The sequence below is a fragment of the Diabrotica virgifera genome, chromosome 6 (genome assembly GCF_917563875.1).
Source record: "Diabrotica virgifera virgifera chromosome 6, PGI_DIABVI_V3a".
In the NCBI taxonomy this organism is placed as follows: domain Eukaryota; kingdom Metazoa; phylum Arthropoda; class Insecta; order Coleoptera; family Chrysomelidae; genus Diabrotica; species Diabrotica virgifera.
Genome location: NC_065448.1, coordinates 82682019 through 82703930, shown reverse-complemented (window position 1 = coordinate 82703930; position 21912 = coordinate 82682019). Strand labels below are relative to the sequence as shown.

The 21912-nt window shown below is 33.8% G+C and overlaps 1 protein-coding gene across 3 annotated transcripts in view; it reads right to left on the bottom strand.

The window, feature by feature from the left end:
- The window catches only part of LOC126886509 (zinc finger protein 239-like), an 80639-nt gene that overhangs the window by 28073 nt on the left and 30654 nt on the right, over nucleotides 1–21912 (bottom strand). For all 3 annotated transcript variants that reach the window (XM_050653476.1, XM_050653477.1, XM_050653478.1), the window contains exon 2: nucleotides 16182–16364. In XM_050653476.1, coding sequence (XP_050509433.1) covers nucleotides 16182–16364 — 183 coding nt within the window. The remainder of the gene's footprint in view (nucleotides 1–16181; nucleotides 16365–21912) is intronic.

Genomic DNA, 21912 nt, shown 5'->3' with positions numbered 1-21912 from the left:
AAAAGTCAGATAGTGACTAAATCAAAGTTTAAAGTCGCCGTTACATGATCCTGAAGAAATATGTGTCATTAATTTACTACTAAGCTGTTATTTTTAATTAATAACAATGAGTGGTTGTATCGTATTGACGCTGCTGTAAATGTGAGTGCGAGTAAGAGGCACAATTGGACTGCTGGAATAGCTTCTCTCTCGCACTCAGCATTTACAGCCCCGCACACGTGCATGGCGCTTATTATTATTACTTAAAAATAACAGCTTAGTAATAAAATAATGACAAAAATTTCTTCAGGATCTTGTAGGGGGGGCTTCAAACTTTGATATAGTCATATATTGACTTTCATAATAATAACTTTTAACCGAGTTATTAAGCCTTGAAAATCGCCATTTTTCGTTTTTTTCAATTTTAAATTGCTTATAAGTCGAAAACGATCAACTTTAGAGAAAAATTATAAGAGACCTTTTTTGTCCAGAATGGTCCAAAAAATTAAAGAAAAAATTGTTCGGGACAAAAATATTGATTCTTGCAATTTGATTAAAAAAAAATAGTTAAAAAAAAATTGGCCCACTTTTCACTTGGGCGACTTCTTGAACCTTATTCTGGGATGTCTCACGAACGTGATTATGCAAAAAAATCTCATGGGAATATTTTTCCCTTCGAACCCGCCGTTTTCGCCTTGTCTATTTTGAATAGTCTATTTTTAATAAATTGAAAAAAGACAATAATTTTTTTACTAAACCTTAAACGGAAAATTCATTTTCCTACTGTGACCTCATGTGCCATTCAAAATGTACGGCATAATAATTTGGGGAATATTTTTATATATAACCTTCTAAATGTTTTGGTTTTAGGGTGCCTGAAATAAATTACCTTATTCTACGTAAAAAGTGAGGGTTGAGCAAGGGTTAAAACTGCATTTGGGCCAGTGAATTTGTACGGCATAGTAAAATATAGTTGAGAAATAAATATATTTACTTAAAATCATACACGCCGTACAGTTTTCTATAATTTTTTTATCAATGAAAATATGCGAAAAATTAAATTTTTTTTACGCTGCAGAACCAATATTTCTGTACGGCATATAGTTTTTATATCTTATATTTTTAATATTTTCCTTGCGTCTTAATACCGTCAATTTATAAATAAATTATTTATCCGGTCCAAAAGTGGAAAGTTTGATGCGCCACTGTCGACGCATGTGCCACTGAAAAGTGACGGCACAGTGTTCAAACGTTTTCTTTTAGGTTCTACTATTTAAGCTATACACTTTTATCGTGCCTAAAATGATTAGCAAATTTCACCTATCCCGGCTCTTAGTCTAAAAAGCAGAAAAGCGACATCAGTACTGACAAGAACCACATTATTTGGAAGCGGAAAGAAAACAGGACCGGCCTAAGAGATATTTCAAATACGGCAGACATCAAAAATAGATAAAATTTTTTTGAGGTTTTAGGAAGGCAGACACGGCCAGCTCGGAAGACGGAAGGGTGAGCTTGAATTGAGTAGGGTTCACGCCTTATGAACTGCACTCGAGACGCGGTGGATGCCTAACCTGATTCCATTCAAATAAAAATGGAGAAACAAATGGATGCGTTGTTGGAGATGTTACAAGCTGTGCATCAAGAAATAAAAGATATAAAGGAGGTCAGTAAGCAGATTTTAATGAGATGAAGGAAATAGTGAAAGAGAATGAATTAATTAAAGAAGAAAACAAGATACTGAAAAATCATATAAACATGATAAATAATAGATTAGAGAAATTAGAAAACAAAGAAAGGAGAAATAACATCGTAATCCAAGGCCCTAATGTCAAGACGGATGAACACAACATTCTAAACATATCTTTCCTAGATAACGAGCTAGGAGTGCAAGTAACAGTAGCACATGCTAAAAAGTTAGGCAATAAAACCTGTTTGATCAAGATAAGCAACGAGTCTGAAAAATATAATAGGTCTGGATCCCGCGTACGAAAAAAAAGTTGATGAATAGCAAGCTGAAAATTTGTTAATAGCTTGAGAATGTCTAGTCGGACAAACTTTGATATATGGGAACACTGGAACAGGGGCAGTTTTAATTGTGGAACAGGTTAAAATTTGGAACGATCAGACCACGAAAACGGCACATGTATTTTGTCCGACAGAACAGACTTAAACTCTCCGAACAGAGATTAAACTCTCATGCAAAAATCAGACTGCTATTTATCACCAAATGGGCGTTTTAATGAGTGGAACATGTAGAATATGTCAAATGACAGGAATTATGACAGGTGATAAATAGAAAACTGATTTTTGCATGAGAGTTTAATCTCTGTTCGGAGAGTTTAAGTCTGTTCTGTCGGACAAAATAAATGTGCCGTTTTCGTGGTCTGACCGTTCCAAATTTTTAACCTGTTCCACGATTAAAACTGCCCCTGTTCCAGTGTTCCCATATATCAAAGTTTATCCGACTAGACACCCTTAGCTATTAACAAATTTTCAGCTTGCTATTAACCAACTTTTTTTTCATACGCGGGATCCAGACCTATGTTATGAAAAATAAAATCAAACTAAGAGGGTACAGACAAGGAAAAATATATATTAACGAGGACATGAGCAAGAAGGAGAGGGATATACAAGGAAAAATAAGAATTAAGGCAAAAGAAGAAAGAAGCAAGGGGAAGAAAGTCAAAGAAAGGTTTCAAAAAATAATAATATATAACGAAGAATGGATATGGGACAATGATGCGAATAAACTAATACCTGAGATAAGCAACAAATACCCAAGAACAATCCATCCAAAAAACTGATAAGCGAATTGGACGGAGAGACATTGATGACGACCAGGAAAAGACATGGAACATCCAGTAATATGAAAGAGCAAACAACGAGGAAAAATAATAACAAGGAAGAAAAGGAAAATGAAAACAAATGTCAAACGAGAATAGGTACATGGAATATAACCTCGATAACAGGAAAGGAACGTGAATTAACAGAGGAAATGGAAAGATTTGAGCTGCAGTTGATAGGAGTAAGCCAGACGAAAAAAGTAGGAAATGGAATTGTCGATATCGGAAGGCAGCACATACTATACTAATCCGGAGTTCAGATAGGACAAAGGGCAAAAGAAGGCGTGGGAATAGTTGTAACGAAAGAAATGAATAGAAGAATAAACAAATTCAAACCAGTATCATCAAGAACCATATACATAAAAATAGAGTTATAAGATGAAGAATGGTAGAAGAATGATAAGTTTCTGCCAAATAAATGACTTGTTAATAGGTAATTCTTTCTGGTATCAACCGAGAAACGAAAAATATACATACGTAGCAGAAGAAAGAAATGCGAGAAGCATAATTGACTACATAGTATATCTTCGAGACGCAGAACTAACGATACAAAATATAAAAACAGAGAACGAAGCCGAACTCGGTACCCAACACAGACTAGTGACAGCAGAGATAAACATGAAACTAATGGAAATAATAGAGAGTTCTCGATATACAAGAATAGCAATACATAAGATGAAAAATATGGAAATGAGGAAGTTATACCAAAGAAATACAGATAAAATACTGGAACAGCATGAAAACAATGAGGAAATATGGAATATGGAAGAGAGATGGAAAAAATTGAGAGACACGTTATGGAACACTGCAAAACAAGTATGTGGAATAAGAAAGAATGGAAAGAATAATAAAAGAACTGGATGGTGGAATAAGGAAATAAAGCAAGCTGTAAAAAAGAAGAAAGAAATGTGGAAGCGATACATAAACACAAATGAAGAGCAAGACAGAGACGAATACAGAAGACAGAGAAATATAGTGAAAGAACTAGTAAAAGATGCGAAGAAGAAGAGCTGGAAGGAATTCGGTGAAGAATTGAACGAAGGTTTTGGGAATAATAAACAGTTTTGGAATAAAATAAGAAGCATGAAAGGAACAAAAAGGAAACAAATAAGAGGAATTAGAAATGAGCGAAATGAATTGAAAACAAACATACAAGACATACTAACCATATGGAATAAGCACTATAAAGAAAAATTCGAGGCAAGTAACCAACAAAATGAGGAGAGAGAACAGCAGGCAAGAGAAGTGGATAGAGACAATCGAGTAGACGAAATTTATATCAAAGATATTGAAGAAGAATTGGCAAGAATAAAGATTGGAAAAGTGGGAAGTTCCGATGACATAGATCCGGAGATGATGAAGTACGTGGGAGAACGAGGCAAGCTTTGGCTACTGGAAATAATGAGGGAAGCATGGAGAACAGAAAAGATACCGGAAGACTGGGAAGAAAATTTATTGATACCAATACACAAGAAAAGATGAAGCGGAATGTGATAACTACAGGGCTACATGCTTATCATCAGTGGCGTATACAGTCTACACCGGGATAATAGAAAGGAAGCTCAGGAAAGAACTGGAAGGAAAACTAGAAGAACAAGCGGCTTTTAGGAAGCAAAGAGGAACAACAGATAATATATACATACTGAGAAATATAATTGAAAGGAAAAACGAAATAGGAGAAGACTTATATATTACGTTTATAGATATTAAAGCTGCTTTTGATTCTATAAATAGAGAAGTAATATGGTCAGTAATGGAAGATCTGCAAATCCCGCAAAAGATATTAAGCGTGGTAAAAAGTACATATAGAAACGTACTTGCTAAAGTACAAATAAACGGAAACAGATCGCCAATAATAAACATAAGGAGAGGAATAAAACAAGGGGACAGTCTCAGCCCAGTTTTGTTTATATTAGTAATGGATAGAGTAATGAAGAGCGCTAAAAGAAGGTCAAGGCAATTACAGTCAATAATATGATACAGGAATTTAGTACCAGTGAGAATGGAGGGATTACTATATGCAGATGACTTAGTAATAATAGCAGACAATAAAGAGAAAATGCAAAAATTAATCGATATCTGGGTGGAGGAAATAGAAAATTTGAAAATGGAGGTAAATGTAAAGAAAACGAAGACCATGATAGTAGAAAAGAAAAGGGAAGAAATAAACCAAACGATATTTAGGTGCAAAAACGAAATAATAGAAACAGTTTCGACGTTTGAATACCTTAAAGTAATAATATCAGAGGATGGAAAGATAGATCAAGAAATCTCATACAGAGCGAAAAAAGCAAAATAAGATCTACTATGCACTAAATAAAACAATATTTGGAAAGGAAGAAATAGATAAAGAAATAAAACTGAAGGCATACAACGCAATCTCTGTACCAACTTTAATATATGCAAGTGAGACATGGGTAAACAAAAATAGACAGTACAATAAACGCAGCGGAGATGAAGCAGCTAAGAAAAATAGCAGGAAAAACGAAATTGGACAGAATAAGAAATGAAGATATTAGACAAAGACTGAAACAGGAATGGATAATATCCAAGATACAAAAAAGAAAATTAAAATGGTATGGACACATTAACAGAATGGACCAGGGAAGACTACCAAAGCAGGTGATGGAATCGAAAAGATATGGTTAAAGAAGGAAAGGGAGGCCACAGAAGAGATGGATCGATCAGATTATAGAAATTGGACAGGAAAAAGGAAAAACACATCAACAAATGAAAGAGTTAGCAAAGGACCGCAAGAAATGGAAGAGATGGATAGAAGATGAATAAAATCCTCCGACGCCCCTGAGGGGCATAAGGAGTTTCGAGAAAGAAGAAGAAGTATTTTTGTTTTCTTTATTAGCCAGTATGAGTATTCCAAATTATAACCAAATTTGAAGAGGGGGTGGAAATTAGGTGTGTTGAGTTGATATGGAATGACTCAGAAGTGTTATTGGGCGATAATTTTTCAGGTCTGATCTATCGCCTTTTTTATGTAGGATATATGTTACTGATTCATTCCAGTTGTACGAGATTTTCTTTTCCTGCATTATGTGATTCATAATGCTGTGAAGGATATTGATGACAATCTTTTTTCCGTTCTTCAGCATTTCTGCGGTCATGCCATCAAAGTTTTAGGTACTTGTCCTTAAGTATTACTATATACTTAAAAATAGAAAAAGACTGCATCAGTCTTTGAAAACATACACCAGTTCCCGTTTTGATTTACATACTTAAAAGTTATATGTAACACTTTTACGTATGTACCTAGTCTTCAATTTAAATCCAACCACTGTTTGGTTTTGTGGTTATTAGTGCAAGTAATGGCTACCTATATGCAATGTACAGCCAGGAAATTTGACCTCTCTAATTTAAACAGATGATGATTTATTTTGACACTGTATTTAGATTTATCTATTTAATATTGTGCTCTAGATATAATATAATTGTGTGTGTAATGCAGATTCTGAAAATGTGACTGTAAGTGTTCCATTGTGATGTGTTCTATAGATTCAACAGTAACAAATATAGGACATTTTAAGACTTTGACGTTTATGTCACCGCTGGGAGGCAATTAATAAGTGTATTCGCAGAGACAGTCAAGGACTAGTCGAAAAGTGGAACATGCATATGCTCCACTATATCGTGAGCGAACGAGCATATTTTATTTGTTTATATTTTTTGACATTGTGTTTCTTAAAGTTCTTACCCCTTTAATAGTTTTTTAGTTGTATTTTGCGAACATTGTGTTGTTGATTATAAGTAATTTTTAGTTGTAGAAGCACTTGAACGACTTGATTTAGTTTTAAGCAGTGAATGAATAAAGATGAGTGAATATTTTCTAAAGTTGTTGGCAGACAATACAGATGTTGCTAGTAGGTGCAGTAGCTAGTTATTTAGCATTTTTATAGGACATTTTATAGCTTTATTATCATATTTAATCATTGTTTTTGTCTCTCAGATCATAACGTATTTAATTCAGTTGGTTTTATGCTTAAAATGTAGCACTGATGGTAACCGATAAAACTGAACTTTATCACGATTACTTCGCATTCCACACTTCAAAACACAACAGAAATGAAGCATATTATCGATTCTTCCAGTGAAAATGTTAAATTTATCCTTGTACAAAACAAATAAACCCAACTAAAACGATCTAAAACACATTAAGAACTGATAGAATAACATTTATGTTTGCCTCCCGCTGCGCTGTCAGATTGATTTAAAATTGACATGTTGGAATGACCCTTGGTGCATCTTATACATACTGTTGTAGAATTGTTTTTTTTTTGTAAAGAAATTCAGAAAAAAATTTAATTTATATCAACGACCATGAAATGATAGTTTTGCATCAACCTGTATATGACCAAAAATGTTTAGAATTTAATTTTGCTATTAAGCAAGTGTTTCGGGAAAAAGTAAAACGATAAATAAATGACTCGACGAAATGGACGGGGACATGAACAAACAATGCGGTGATTAGAAAGTGGACATCGTGGTCGAAAACAAAGACGGCTTTAAGATCCTTTCCGGGAAGGTTTTTAATGTGGTATACCAATTGTATGAGGTTTAGATGTTAAAGTAGAAAGTAGGAAATAACTAATTATGATATCTCTTGAAATATGACAAATTGGAAAAGTTCTGTGGAAAAAATATTTGGTTCAGAAGAAATGGGTATGAATGGTTTTGAGAGAGGCGTGTTTTTGATAGAGTGGGGAAGATGAGGTAGAAGGGAGTCAGAATTTGGGGAGAGACGAGAGGTCACTGTGGAATTAACATCGGTGGAAGGCAGTCCAGTTTTTGTTTTAAAAAGTTTAGTAATCAGTGTAGAGTGTGTGTAATCGGCCTTTGCGAGCAGAATCAAGTTGAAACCAAATTGTCGACCGGTTGAAGAGTCAATTTTCCTGGTCCGAGGGAGCTTCCTTTGTTTTGTCTAGAACGAGTAGCTGATTAATATCTTTTTGCACAAGATATCGAACAAGGAAAACTGAGTAACAGAATTCGAGCAAATCCTGTATGATTATTGGAAGCAGTTTTGACGAGAGGGACCTTTTCGCAACATCCAGAGAGTACGTATTGGAAGAATCAAGGACGGCGCAATCCAGAGAACGAGATAGTGAAGAAACAAAAAGGTTAGTCAAATTATTTGTCGGAATGGAGAAAATTTGTTTATATCAAACCCATATTTGTTTATTGAACTTTTCTTTTACGCAGTTAGTCATTTAAAATTTAAGAAATCAAGTCAAAAGAAGAAAAGTAAATTTTATTTAATTTAGTATGAGTAAATAATAAATTAATTAAATAATTTTTTTTGTCAAAACAAGGAGATATCAGAGTTAGAGTTTAATTGATTAAGTAAGAGATTGTTGCAACAAAGTTTAAATTTAATATTTTTTGAATCACATGTACACGGCTTATTTGATAAAAACAATAGATTACATTTATATGATATTGAGTGTTTTCAATTTCCCTGTTTCCACCCTGGAAGAAGTAAGCAATCAGAAATATTAGAAGCCACAGATCACAGGTATTGTATACAATACAAAATTAGCCCTGAGAATAAAATTGATTAGAAAATTTAATTTGAATTTAGTTTTTGTTTTACATCGGCAGTAAATAAAATAATTGAATAATTAACTAAAGTAAGAATTTGCTAATCAATCTAATTAAATAGATATAATAGAGTATAACAATATATATAATAACCTGTAGATTAGGCAAGGTATGGGCCGCTCTGTTGATCGAGGTGTAACGGCAATATTAAGGATTGAGTGGTCTAGCCATCTTTGTCTGTCACATGCGCATGATCGCTTGGTTAAAAGAGATGTATAGATTACCGATCGACTGTTTCCGCGTTACGCTTTTTTGCTCAGTATGCCTTGTCTACGGTTAACATGTCTATGATCTTATATATTAATTAATTGAACATAACCTACATAATATCACTGTTGCCATATCGTCATACATAAAGTTACATTTAAAAAATAGTTTTGAAAACCCAAAAAAGTAAACAGTTTTAAAAAGTAAGCAGTGAAATATCAGTGTAGATAATGGATACAAAAAACGCAAAGAGGATAAATGTTTTTAAATCAGAGGTTTGTTATGAAAAAGAAGATAAACTGATAAATAAAAAGATGAATAAAGATAATAAATGAAGATAAACAAAAAATACACTAGGTACCTTAAACTATACTTAAATTGAACTAAACTAAATATTGTTCTGAAACACAGATCAAGAATTCCACAAAAAGAAGTCTTTTATACTTCTTTATTTTTCAAAAATGTTATTCTTTAACAATTCAACGATTTTGGCTTGTCATAACAAAAAATATAATTTCGTAAAAGTCTATCTTTATAGGTACTTTCAACTTTCGTATATATTATACAAAAAAAGTATGGTAACACTGTGACTTGTAAACGAATACTAAAATGCCACGTAAATCTTAGATTATAATCATTGCATTAGAATAGAAGATGCCCAAATATGTATTTGATACTCTGGCAGCTTACAACGAATGATAACACAGGCCTACAGTGTTTTTGGTGCCAAATTGTTTAGAGCTTATTTTGGGTATTTTTGGGATGCTGATTCCGAATATGGCTTTGGTTTTGCTCTATCAGCTCTAGTTTTCAAGATAACGATGACCATGCCAGCTTTTATGCGTTAAAATACGAATATGCTGAATAAGTTATTCAGCAAACGGTTTACCAGCTCAGCATAGTTTTCACTTTTGTGATTTTCCAGAAAATTTTTCATAATGTCCACAAATGAAAGCCAAGCTTTTTCTCTACCTCATTGATTGACCTCGCAAAAGCCGGGGGTCAAAGAAGCTTTGTAAGAAGTCTGATCTGTAGTCCATCAACCATTCCAGCTTTAAGTTTTTCCGTACTTATCTAATGCAGCTTCCTTCCTATATAGGCGAAGCATGGTCCATTAAAATCAAGTGCCTTAACGAATTGTTTCATTAGACCTAGCTTAATATGGAGGGGTGGTAAGATTATTTTCTCTGGTTCGACTAAACGACATTAAAGTATTATTTCTTGCATAAATAAGGCATAATACAGTGAGAACAACAAATATACCGAGGAAGAAGTTTATTGAACAATGCATAATCCTTTGAATAGCATATTCTTCATTATCTCAAATTTTAAAACTACTAATATCGGAATGTGTCATATCCATAATAAAATAAGAAAATCTACGGTTTCGTTTTGATTTAAATCTGTCTCCCTCCGTCCTCCGATAGTACTATTTCTAGGTCTACATGTTGTCAAGGAGGCTATGAAGAAGACAAATTTACACCATCACGACCGTAGTTTCTCGATATAAATTAAAACAATTTATATCGCAGTATGGTTAGAACGCCCTCTAACGGGGAATAAGTGAAATGAATTTCGACTCGATTCAAGTTCTCTGTTTAACCCAGGTATGACAATACCAGAAGGCACCGTTAGGAAAACATTCCCATTTTCGGTTCAGAGAACTCGTATGAATCGAGTCTGTGTACTCTAATACAGAGTATGGCATTAGTAAAATAAGAAAATCTACGCTAAGAAAAATAGGCTGGTTTCGTTTTGATTTAAATCTGTCTGCCTCCATCCTCCGACAGTACTATTTCTAGGTCTACCTGTTGTCAAGGAGGCTATGAAGAAGACAAATTTACACCATCACGACCGTAGTTTCTCGATGTAAATTAAAACAATTTATATCGCAGTATGGTTAGAACGCCCTCTAACGGGAATAAGTAAAATGAATTTCGTGATCTAAATTTGTCTTCTTCATAGCCTCCTTGACAACAGGTAGACCTAGAAATAGTACTATCGGAGGATGAAGGGAGACAGATTTAAATCAAAACGAAACCGTAGATTTTCTTATTTTACTAAGGCCATACTCTGTATTAGAGTACACAGACTCGATTCATACGAGTTCTCTGAACCGAAAATTGGGATGTTTTCCTAACGGTGCCTTTTGGTATTGTCATACCTGGGTTAAACAGAGAACTTGAATCGAGTCGAAATTTATTTCACTTATTTCCCGTTAGAGGGCGTTCTAACCATACTGCGATATAAATTGTTTTAATTTATATCGAGAAACTACGGTCGTGATGGTGTAAATTTGTCTTCTTCATAGCTCCTTGTCAGCTTAGTCATAGAGGATTGGATAGGGCCAATAGCGGTTTCAGCTGTCTACTGTCCTCCTAATTATCCACCTAACAAAGAAGCATTCACCAACCTCTTCAAAAGTCTTGGCAATAGATTCCTAGCAGGGGGTGACTACAATGCTAAACATACCAGCTGGGGATCTCGGCTTACAGCACCCGGTAGAGGCAGAATACTCCATCAAGTAAAACAGGAATTAAAACTAGACCATCTATCTACATATCGACCAACCTACTGGCCAACAGATCATCGAAAAATACCTGACTGCCTAGACTTCTTCATTACAAAAGGTTTTGCACAAGGATACATACAGTCAAATTTTGATATTGCCTCTGATCATACACCAGTAATTGCTACAATTAACTATTCGGTAGTATTAAAAGAAAAACCGATAACCTTATGCAGTAACAAAACTGATTGGGATCTATTCCGGGATAAAATTGAAGAAAAGCTAAACCTAGCTATATCCTTAAAGAATGCAAAAGAACTCGAAGATGCGGTGGAGTACTTCACAACACTGGTCCAAGGGGCTGCATGGGAATCAACCACTACCACAACACCAAAGCAAAAACAACTAAACTGCCCCTTAAATGTCAGAGAGATTATTAACGAAAAGAGAAGACTAAGAAACACCTGGCAAAGAACAAGGCACCCAGATGATAGACGAAGATACAATCGAGCTGCAAAGCAACTAAAAGAAACACTTAGAAGACTTAAAAATAAATCATTCACAGAATATCTACAAAACTTATCACCCTCAGCCGATACTAACTATAGTCTCTGGAAAGCCACAAAACACCTAAAACAGCCACGAGATCAAATCCCACCAATTAGAAAATCTGATGGTACCTGGGCCAAAACAGATGGAGAAAAGGTAGAAGTTTTCGGTAGATATTTGGAGGAAGTATTTCAACCGTTACCACCTGCAAACGGAATTAATGACGACGAAATATATGCATTTCTTGAGGAAAACGAGCAACAAATAGAGCCTATTAAAAACTTCACAATACAAGAAACTTACGACGTTATAAAAAATCACATAGACCCCAAGAAGGCACCTGGCTATGACCTGGTTACCGGCCAAATATTAAAAGAACTTCCTAGAAAAGCAGTCGTTATGTTGACGCAACTCTTCAACGCAGTTCTAAGACTGAAGTACTTCCCTGCACAATGGAACGTAGCAGAAATCATATTAATTCATAAACAGGGAAAACAGCCAAATGAACCTAGCTCCTATCGACCAATCAGTTTACTACTAGTCTTGTCAAAAATAATGGAAAAGTTACTGATGAAGAGACTGTTGGAAACTGTCGCAGCAAAAAGCTTAATCCCAGACTATCAATTTGGGTTTCGTCAGAAACACTCGACAGTAGAACAAGTGCATCGTGTTGTTAACACAATCATCAAAGCATTCGAAGATAAAAGTTACTGTGAATCAGCATTTTTGGATGTGAGCACAGCCTTTGACAAGGTGTGGCATGAGGGACTCCTTTACAAATTAAAAAAGCAGCTACCAACAACAATATATTTGATTCTAAAATCCTACTTAGAAAAACGATACTTCAGAGTCGATACGAAAATGAAGTAACTAAACTACGCATCATCAAATCAGGAGTCCCACAAGGAAGTGTCTTAGGCCCAGTCTTATACCTACTCTTCACGGCTAATCTGCCATGTACTGATGACACAGTCACCTCTACGTTTGCTGATGGCACAGCTATATTAGCAGTAAACAGAAATCCTGAAGTAGCAGTGACAACACTACAAACCAGTCTCAACGATATAGCAACGTGGGCAAGGAAATGGCGAATTACAATAAATGAAAGTAAATCTGCACACATAACATTCACAAAATGCCATGGTGAAACGCCAAGCATCACATTCAACAATGAACGAATACCTAAAACAGACAGCGTAAAATATTTGGGGATACACCTGAACAAACAGCTAACCTGGCGTACCCACATATGGAAAAAAAGAAAGCAGCTGGATACTAAATGGAAAAAGCTGTACTGGCTCCTTGGCAGAAAATCACAATTATCATTGCGGAACAAATTACTAGCTTACAATACCGTTCTCAAACCAGTATGGACCTATGGAATCCAGTTATGGGGAACAGCATCTAAATCGAACATTGCTATCATCGAGAGATTCCAGTCAAAAGCCCTGCGCAGTATAGTAGATGCTCCTTGGTTCGTAACAAACCGAGACATTTATAATGATCTAGAGATGCCAACGGTTACTGCAGTGACTAAACAGCTTAGCACAAACTACCTAAGACGCTTAGAGCAACATCCAAACACACTGGCAATTAATCTGCTTGACAACAGTGAAGAAACCCGAAGGCTGAAAATAAGAACACCCTTGGATCTACCATTCCAACAGCAATAATTGTATGGTTTGTTCAACAGTAAATGGTTGAGTTCAATTAGTGCGGTTGTAAATATTATTAAATTTATCTTACCTGACCCATTGTTAAGACCCACCCAGAGCGATAAGCCAACGAGGTAGACGGAGTTGGTCTTTTGCAATTAACAGTGACTAGAATAAAGCCTGAAATATTTTACCTGAAACCGGGCCTTTTATACTATTATCGGTTAATCCAGGATGTTTATAGTGGTAACTAATTGAACTCAACTATTTACTGTTAAACGTACCATACATATGAAATTAATTTTAAATTGTGATAGTTTTATTTTATTTTTTAATATCAATGTAATAATGTAAAGTTACAAATTTTTATTGTTTTTAACATAAATGTAAGAATGTAAAAGTGCATACAGAGAGTGGATCATTGGACAAACTCTCTCTCACGACATTGTACCAATCAACATGTATGCTTATTGTTATTGTATGATGTAACAGATTGCAAAATAAACATTAAACTAAAACATAGCCTCCTTGACAACAGGTAGACCTAGAAATAGTACTATCGGAGGATGAAGGGAGACAGATTTAAATCAAAACGAAACCGTATATTTTCTTAGTTTACTAATGTCATACTCTATATTAGAGTACGCAGACTCGATTAATACGAGTTCTCTGAACCGAAAATTGGAATGTTTTCCTAACGGTGCCTTTTGGTATTGTCCTGGGTTAAACAGAGAACTTGAATCGAGTCAAAATTCATTTCATATCCATAATAGTTCAGAGAAATAAGTAAAAAAATATCCTATTGGTGACATAACCCCCTCCAGGCTGAAACTACATTTTTTGAGTAGTATGGACATCTATAATAATAACCTATATATTTCCTGCAGCCGATTTTGATGATATACATAGTTATAAACAAATGAAGATCAAAAAACGGTAAATTTTCGCTTTTTTCGTCTATTACCAAAAAGTTAAGCATTTTAAACAAATTTGAGAGTAAACAACTCATAAATCGTATAAAAATACTTCAATATGGCGTCTAAATATATCCATCCTTATTGGTTGCTTAGAAAATTGCAAAATAAATAATAAATTTTAAGTTTTTATAAATATTCATAACTTATGTAAAAATTATCTTAGAAACTTCTTATTACACAGAATGCTGAGACTCCTGGTGCTTAAATCATATCCTAAATTTCAAAGCAATTGGTCAAATAGTTTAAAAGTTATTTAATTTGTTTGTAACACAGTCAGAAAATGATGAAGTTACAGTAATACCCTGGATAGTTTATGAAAGAAGAAGATTTACACTATTAATCTAATTTAAAAAAAAAAAAATGACAAAAAATAATTCTAAATATTGCAAAATTATTTTGCACGAACATATGAATTAAAAAAACGGGGGGGGGGGCTAACTTCGTCCCTAATTGTCCTAGGACAATTGTTTTTCTTTCTAAATGTCTATAAAAAAGTCTTTCTAAATATGAAAAAATAATTTTTCTACGGGCAACGGTTAAAAAGTTATTCTAATCGTTTAAAGTAAGCAAAAAATCGACATGTTTTTGCAAAATAATTTTACACTGTTTAAAATTATTTTTTTGTCATTTTTTTTAATTAAGTTAATAGTATGAACGTTCTTCTTTTATAAACTGTCCGAAGTATTACTGTAACTTTTAAACTATTTGACCAATTATTGCTTTAAAATTTAAAATATAATTTAAGCACAAGAAGTCTCAGTATTACGTGTAATAAGAAAGTTCTAACTTAATTTTTACATAAGTTATGAACATTTATCTTCTTCTTCTTTCTCTAAACTCCTTATGCCCCTCAGGGGCGTCGGAGATGAACATTTATAAAATCTCAAAATATATGACTTATTTTGCAATTTTCTAAGCAACAAATAAGGATAGACATATTCAGCGAACGTCATATTGAATTTTTTTTTATTATATGATTTATGAGTTTATTATTCTCAAATTTGTTTAGAATGCTTCAATTTTTAGTAATAGACGAAAAAAGCGAAAATTTACCGTGTTTTGATCTTCATTTGTTTATAACTATGTATATCATCAAAGTCGGCTGCAGGAAACATATACGCTCTGAGCTTCGCTGGTGTCGCTCCTGGCGGATTACTAATTCAACTTTCACCGGTAATTTTTAAATTTATTATTTAATTGTTATCGCTTAATATTTACAACGCTAAAAAGTAATTAAATTGTAACAGATTTTTTTAAGATTTTGCTAATCATTTTGACGTTCTATTGATGAAATATTAATTTCTTACTTCGGATACTTTCACAATTATCGTGTAGATGGCGCTAAGATTAACAGATTAATTTATAATTACATATTACGGAACATTAAAAAAACGTAAATTCAGTATTTAAAACGTAAGTATATTTAAGGTAAAAATATATACCACAGCTTTGACCAACTAATATTTTTTATAATTAATGTTTTTAATTTTAATTTTAAATTAATCACTTTGACATTTATGTCAAATTTCCGGTAAACGTTTACAGACTTGCCACTACTGGCGCTCGCGAATTTATAAATATCCCCTCTACGTACGAGCTCACAGCGTATAGGTTATTAATATAGATGTCCATACTACTCAAAAGATTTGGTTTCGGTCTGGAGGGGGATGTGTCACGAGAATTTCTCTGGACTATAAAACTAGAGCTGATGCAAAAACGGAATCCATATTTCGATTTATCGCCCATAGTAAAGTAAAAATCAGCTTACAAGATTCACGACACCAAAACAAAAATTTTTTTCTGTAGGCCTGTGTAATTGATGTTTGACTATTTAATGATACAAAACACATACCTTTTTCACTGGTTTGAGATTTACATAAACAAATTTCGCATGTGTAAGGTCTTTGTTCAGTTGGAACTTTCGTATTGTTATTTAATATATTTTCTTCACCATGTTGGCACTTACGTGGGTTTTTATGATATGAATGTTCAGTTAATATTTCCATCATTTTCATTGTGTCCTTCTGACAACAACCTAAAATACAAACAACTATAGTTCAATTAACACTTCACGATATGGGTGAATTTGTTTTACACCAAAGGACGGGTGGTATCTAAAAGACACGTTATGTATTTACATATTTTACAAAAGAAGAAAAAAACAATTTTTTGTGATACAACTTCTATTGTCTACCTTCTTTTATAACATAAAACATACTTTATTAACATAAACAAACAATTCTTGATTTGGAACTGATACAAGCAAACCTCAAAAAAATACAATGATAAATTTTTGGATATATCTCTCAAACTTCAAAATTTTGTGTAACACAATCTTGACAGGCAAAGCCATTTTCTACATTTTTTTCAAAAATATCTTGTTCTTCGATTTCGACAGTAGTAGCATCTTCCATGTTATACACCGTCAGTTGAATGTCGTATGGTTATCTACTTCTGGAACTCGCAATAGCACTAGCCCAGTCGGGATAGCATATGACCTTGCAAAATGCCACAAAGAAATGGGCACCATTGAGTTCACTCCAGTCCTCCCGTCTTGAGCAGGTAGTTATTTTATTAGTCGAGTTCACTCCCGACACTATTCGAATTCACTCCCGAGCGATTTTACAATAATAAAGTATGATTTAAGGATATTATTTTTCTCAAATTTAAACATTGTTGCCAAATAGCACTTTTATCGTAAAGCAATTCGAGAGGTTTTTCCAAACACTAAACTTAAGGGATGCCCGTTTCACTTGAGTCAAAGTTGATAAAAATCAACAGTTGAAACTGTGCCACGAATATCAGTGCAGAAACAGATATAACTAAAGTATATAACTTATATATTTGGTTTACCATTTCTCAAAGCAGAAACCTATATTGAAGAAACATCAACATTTCCTCCTCACATATGGGCTGCAAATTCTTCGTCTTTACAAAGGACAACAAATGCATGTGAGTCTTTTCACTCTCGCTATAATGCTTCATTATACAACACATCCAAATTTTAACCGGTGTATTCATGTTGTTCAAGATTTTGAATTAGATACTTATATCAAACTTTAAAGTATAGATACCGTTGTGAAAGTGTACGATAGAAAAGTGATATTGAGAAAAAATTTAAAGATAATAATTTGAAATAACTACAAAATAACGGCCTTACCAATTTTAAATTTTATTCAATGAAACTTAGTGACCAAATATTAACAAGAACATAACAATGAAACTTTGTTGTCTTGAATTATTACCAAATGGCATTTTTAAAAATCATCTCAGTTAGATGAAGATGTGCAAGAACGTCTAATAAGAAATATAGATACTTTTAAACGAATGATTTGTCAACAGTGTCCAGATTTTAAGGTATAATAATTATAATTACTTATATTAATGACAGCTTAAAACCGCCTGGGAGTGAATTCAAACATTACCTTTTACGTAGTCAGGTAATATTCATATTTTGGGAGTGAACTCAACTCGTCCCCAAGGAAATAGCTTCAGAACAACATGTAAAATGTGATAATATTTGGTTTATTTTTTTCACCAGTTTCAGAATCAATTCCATCATCTGTATGTTGTAGGGAGGAGACAGCAAGAACCTTGCCTTTTTGTGGAATATGTGATACTAAGGTAATATTTCTCCCATAATAAGAGATCTATCAAAATAAACAGGCTGCAGTGGCTAGGGCACTTAGAGAGAATGGATGAGGTGGAGCCATCTAAATACATTTATAGCCAGAGACTGGATGGAGTGAGGAGAAGAGGCAGGCCCAGAGCACGATTTAATGACCAGGTGGAAGATGACTTGCGAGTGTTAGGAACCGAACGATTGCTTATCTGATCTCTTGACTTGTCACGTAAAAACTTGATTGACAATGCCTAAACGTAAGCGTGTTGTCCTTTCTATGAAAGATAAACATGAGACTAATAAACGGTTAGAGGGAGGTGAATATGGAACCAATTTATCCAAGGCATATAAAGTTGGTAGGTTGGTAAGGCTCCCGAAAGGGAGACTGCGTACCTTGAAGAGGCCTAGGCCTAAAAAGGGAATAAACAACGTGTCTACATTCTTCAGGCTGGTAAGACAGATTAAAAAAACAAAGATTAACCTCTTAATGTACACGCTTGACTCTGACATGAGCGTGGCTTATTGGCAATTTTGTACAAGCTCAACTGGGACGAGAGACCATGAAATTTTAATCCCTAAATTTTTTAAGCACTTGCAAACCTGGTATTTGTATAGAAACATATAAATATCAAAATAGTGATACCTAAATACATTTTTTATTGCCCAGTCAGTGTTAATTCATTGTAAAATGATATTTATTTTATAAAACCTTGCAGTCGGAACCATTGATAGGAATTAAATTTTGTTGATTTTTATTTATTTAATAAAACTCCAACAGGAATCTTATGATTATTGCTATCTGATCATTTACTAAGATCAATAAGCACGTTAGTTCTATATACAAAATATTACATTCAGCAATATTCCTTTGGCTCTAATACATTATAAGGTACGTTTGCGGGTACACTTGACAAATTGTCGCCGACAATTTCTAACCTCACTTAATATAAATAATACCGTTAATAGATAAATATACAAGGTATATTTACATTTAATTAATATTAATAACTAATTATTAAATTATACTAGGTAAATATATCTTGTATATTTATCTATTAACGATATTATTTTAAAGTGCGCATGCGTTTTCTGACAATATATCCAATTTTCTGGCAATTTCAGGTACCCGCGAACGCAACTATAGCACTACCTACTAGCTAACGTGTAGGTACACCTTAGCCGCACTTTGCTCTGCTTTTTCACTTTCACTCACTTGTTTAACTTATAGCACTAACTCTCTCAAGTCTTCTTATCTGGTTGGCGTTGTCTAGGAGTTTGATGGCATCGACATTTACATGGTTGGATAGCCTTTGTTCATGACTCTCGGCAAACTTACTTATTGTCTGGATAACCGTATCCATCTGGAGGTCTAGATGAAGATCACAGTTTCTGAAGTACAATCGAGCGTTAACGATGTTTCTTAATACTTTATTCTGATACCGTTGTATAATTTGGATGTTACTTTCTTTTGTACAGCCCCATAGCTGTATCCATGTCCATATCAGTTTAAGGACTCGCTTATATAATAACAATTTGTTGTAACAATCTTCCTGAAATTAATTTCTAATTTCTCCTTTTTTTTTCTTAATGTGATTTCCAACGTAGCTTGGAATCTAATGCCATACCCAAATATTTTGCCGTATTTGCATAAGGTATTTGGTTTCTATTTATACTAACTGGGATATATGTTGTTTTCTTTTGTTAGTAAAATTGACATGAACATATTTTGTTTCATACAATTTGATATATGGCGACACGCTTCAATTACTATTTTACTATTTTTTTAAATGCTAATTTTAATTTTTATTTTTAATAACTTTTACAAACTGAAATAATACGTCATTTAAAATTCACATGTGTTTTCGTTCCTAATATACAAAACCAGCTTGTATAAAATTAATGTTTTTTTTTCAAGGAAACACTAATAGATTTCGATGGCAGATTGGACACGCTCTTTATGTCAACTTCTTAAAATACAGAGAAGGTTCTCAGCTTTTAAAACGCCAGATGTAGTAATTTATTGCCTTTTCTAGCCATATTGTAAAACCGCAAACATGATGACATAATAGTGTTGTGGTCTCAGCAGTATCGTCACAGCGGCCACCCGGGGCAGTCACACCACCACACTCGCAAAGAATAACAACCCTCTTTCGAGAAATATTCACGCTATTTTGCCGACACAAATAAATATATTATTGACAGTTTGTTGTGTTTATATTTCTTTTAATTTCATTTAATTAATTGATTCCGTCAACACACCCAACGGAATATTGGTGACCCCGCGAATAAATAAAACGACGCGAATTTTTAAAAAATAGTGTTAATAATATTAGTCCTGTCGCCAGGGGGGGTACAACGGCCTCCTTTATTCAGATGGACTTACCCAAGTTTTTTTCATGTATTTTGACCCGTAGAATACGAATTTTTTGGGTAACAGTTGATCCGGATGTCGATAAGATTGTTATTGACCAAGAACTTGAGGAATTACATAACAGAGGTTTCTCACAAAACAAAACATTTTTTTATATTTTTTGGGTCATTCTAAGTAAAAAATGTTCTAACAAGTTTTCCCGTAGGATGCTCAGTTTTCGAGATAAACGCGGTTAAACTTTCAAAAAATAGAAAAACTGCAATTTTTAAACCCGAATAGCTTTTGATTAAAAAATAAAATAGCAATTCTGCTTAGCGCCTTTGAAAGTTCAAGTCAAATTATATCGGTTTTGATTATTTGCATTGCTAAAAATTTATTGTGTTATTGTTAAACAAAGCTACAAACACCTAGTGCGTGAGTGATGTTTTCTATGATTTCTCATTTAAAATCTAACGAGTAGGTAGAATAGGTACTAGTGCAATCGAGGCTATTTCTACGTAGCATGCGTTAAAATGCATGTAAAGGCACGGGAAACACTATGTGTTTATAGCTTTGTTAAACAATAAAAAAATAAATTTTTAGCAATGCAAATAATTAAAACCGATATAATTTGACTTAAACTTTCAAATGCGGTAAGCAGACTGGCTATTTTATTTTTTAATCAAAAGTTATTCGGGTTCAAAAATTGCGATTTTTCGATTTTTTTAAAGTTCAACCGCGGTTATCTCGAAAACTAGCCATCCTACGAAAAAAATTGTAGAAACATGTTTTGCTTAGAATGACCCAAAAAATACCAAAAAATGTTTTGTTTTGCGAGAGATCGCGGTTATGTAATTCCTCAAGTTCTTGGTCAATAACAATCTTATCGACATCCGGATCAACTGTTACCCAAAAAATTCGTATTCTACGGGTCAAAGTACATGAAAAAAACTTGGGTAAGTCCATCTGAATAAAGGAGGCCGTTGTACCCCCCCTGGCGACAGGACTATATACTCTTGCCGGTTAAAACAGTGAACAGTGACAATTACGGTCAGTGCCAATAACAGTGCTTCAGAATAGCAGTGCTTCAGGAGTTGATCGGATTTCAGTTAAAATCCCACCCTTCTGACCCAACGATCACGAAATTTGGTTCCGGCAAGTAGAAAACCAATTTACACTGGAAAACATAACAAGTGACTCAACAAAATTCAACTATATAGTTGCTAATCTCGAAACAGGTTACATATCAGAAGTTAGGGACATCATTGTGTCACCACCAGCTACAGAGAGGTATGTAAAATTAAAGTCAGAGTTAATTAAGAGACTTAATGCATCACAGCAACAAAAAATTTAGAGACTACTTGAGCATGAAGAATTGGGCGATCGAAGACCTTCTCAATTATATAAGTTATTAACTTATTTATTTTTAGAATATAAGTAAAACGCTCGAACAGGTCGATTTTTAAAATAATCATAGTATATTATAGCATCAATGTTTGGAACTTTACGCAATCTGTCTTCAGATGATGGGCATAACTTTGATTTTTTTAAATGGGAAAGTACATCATTTGACACCTCATTTAAGGGGGGTATGGTTTGAAATCAACATAT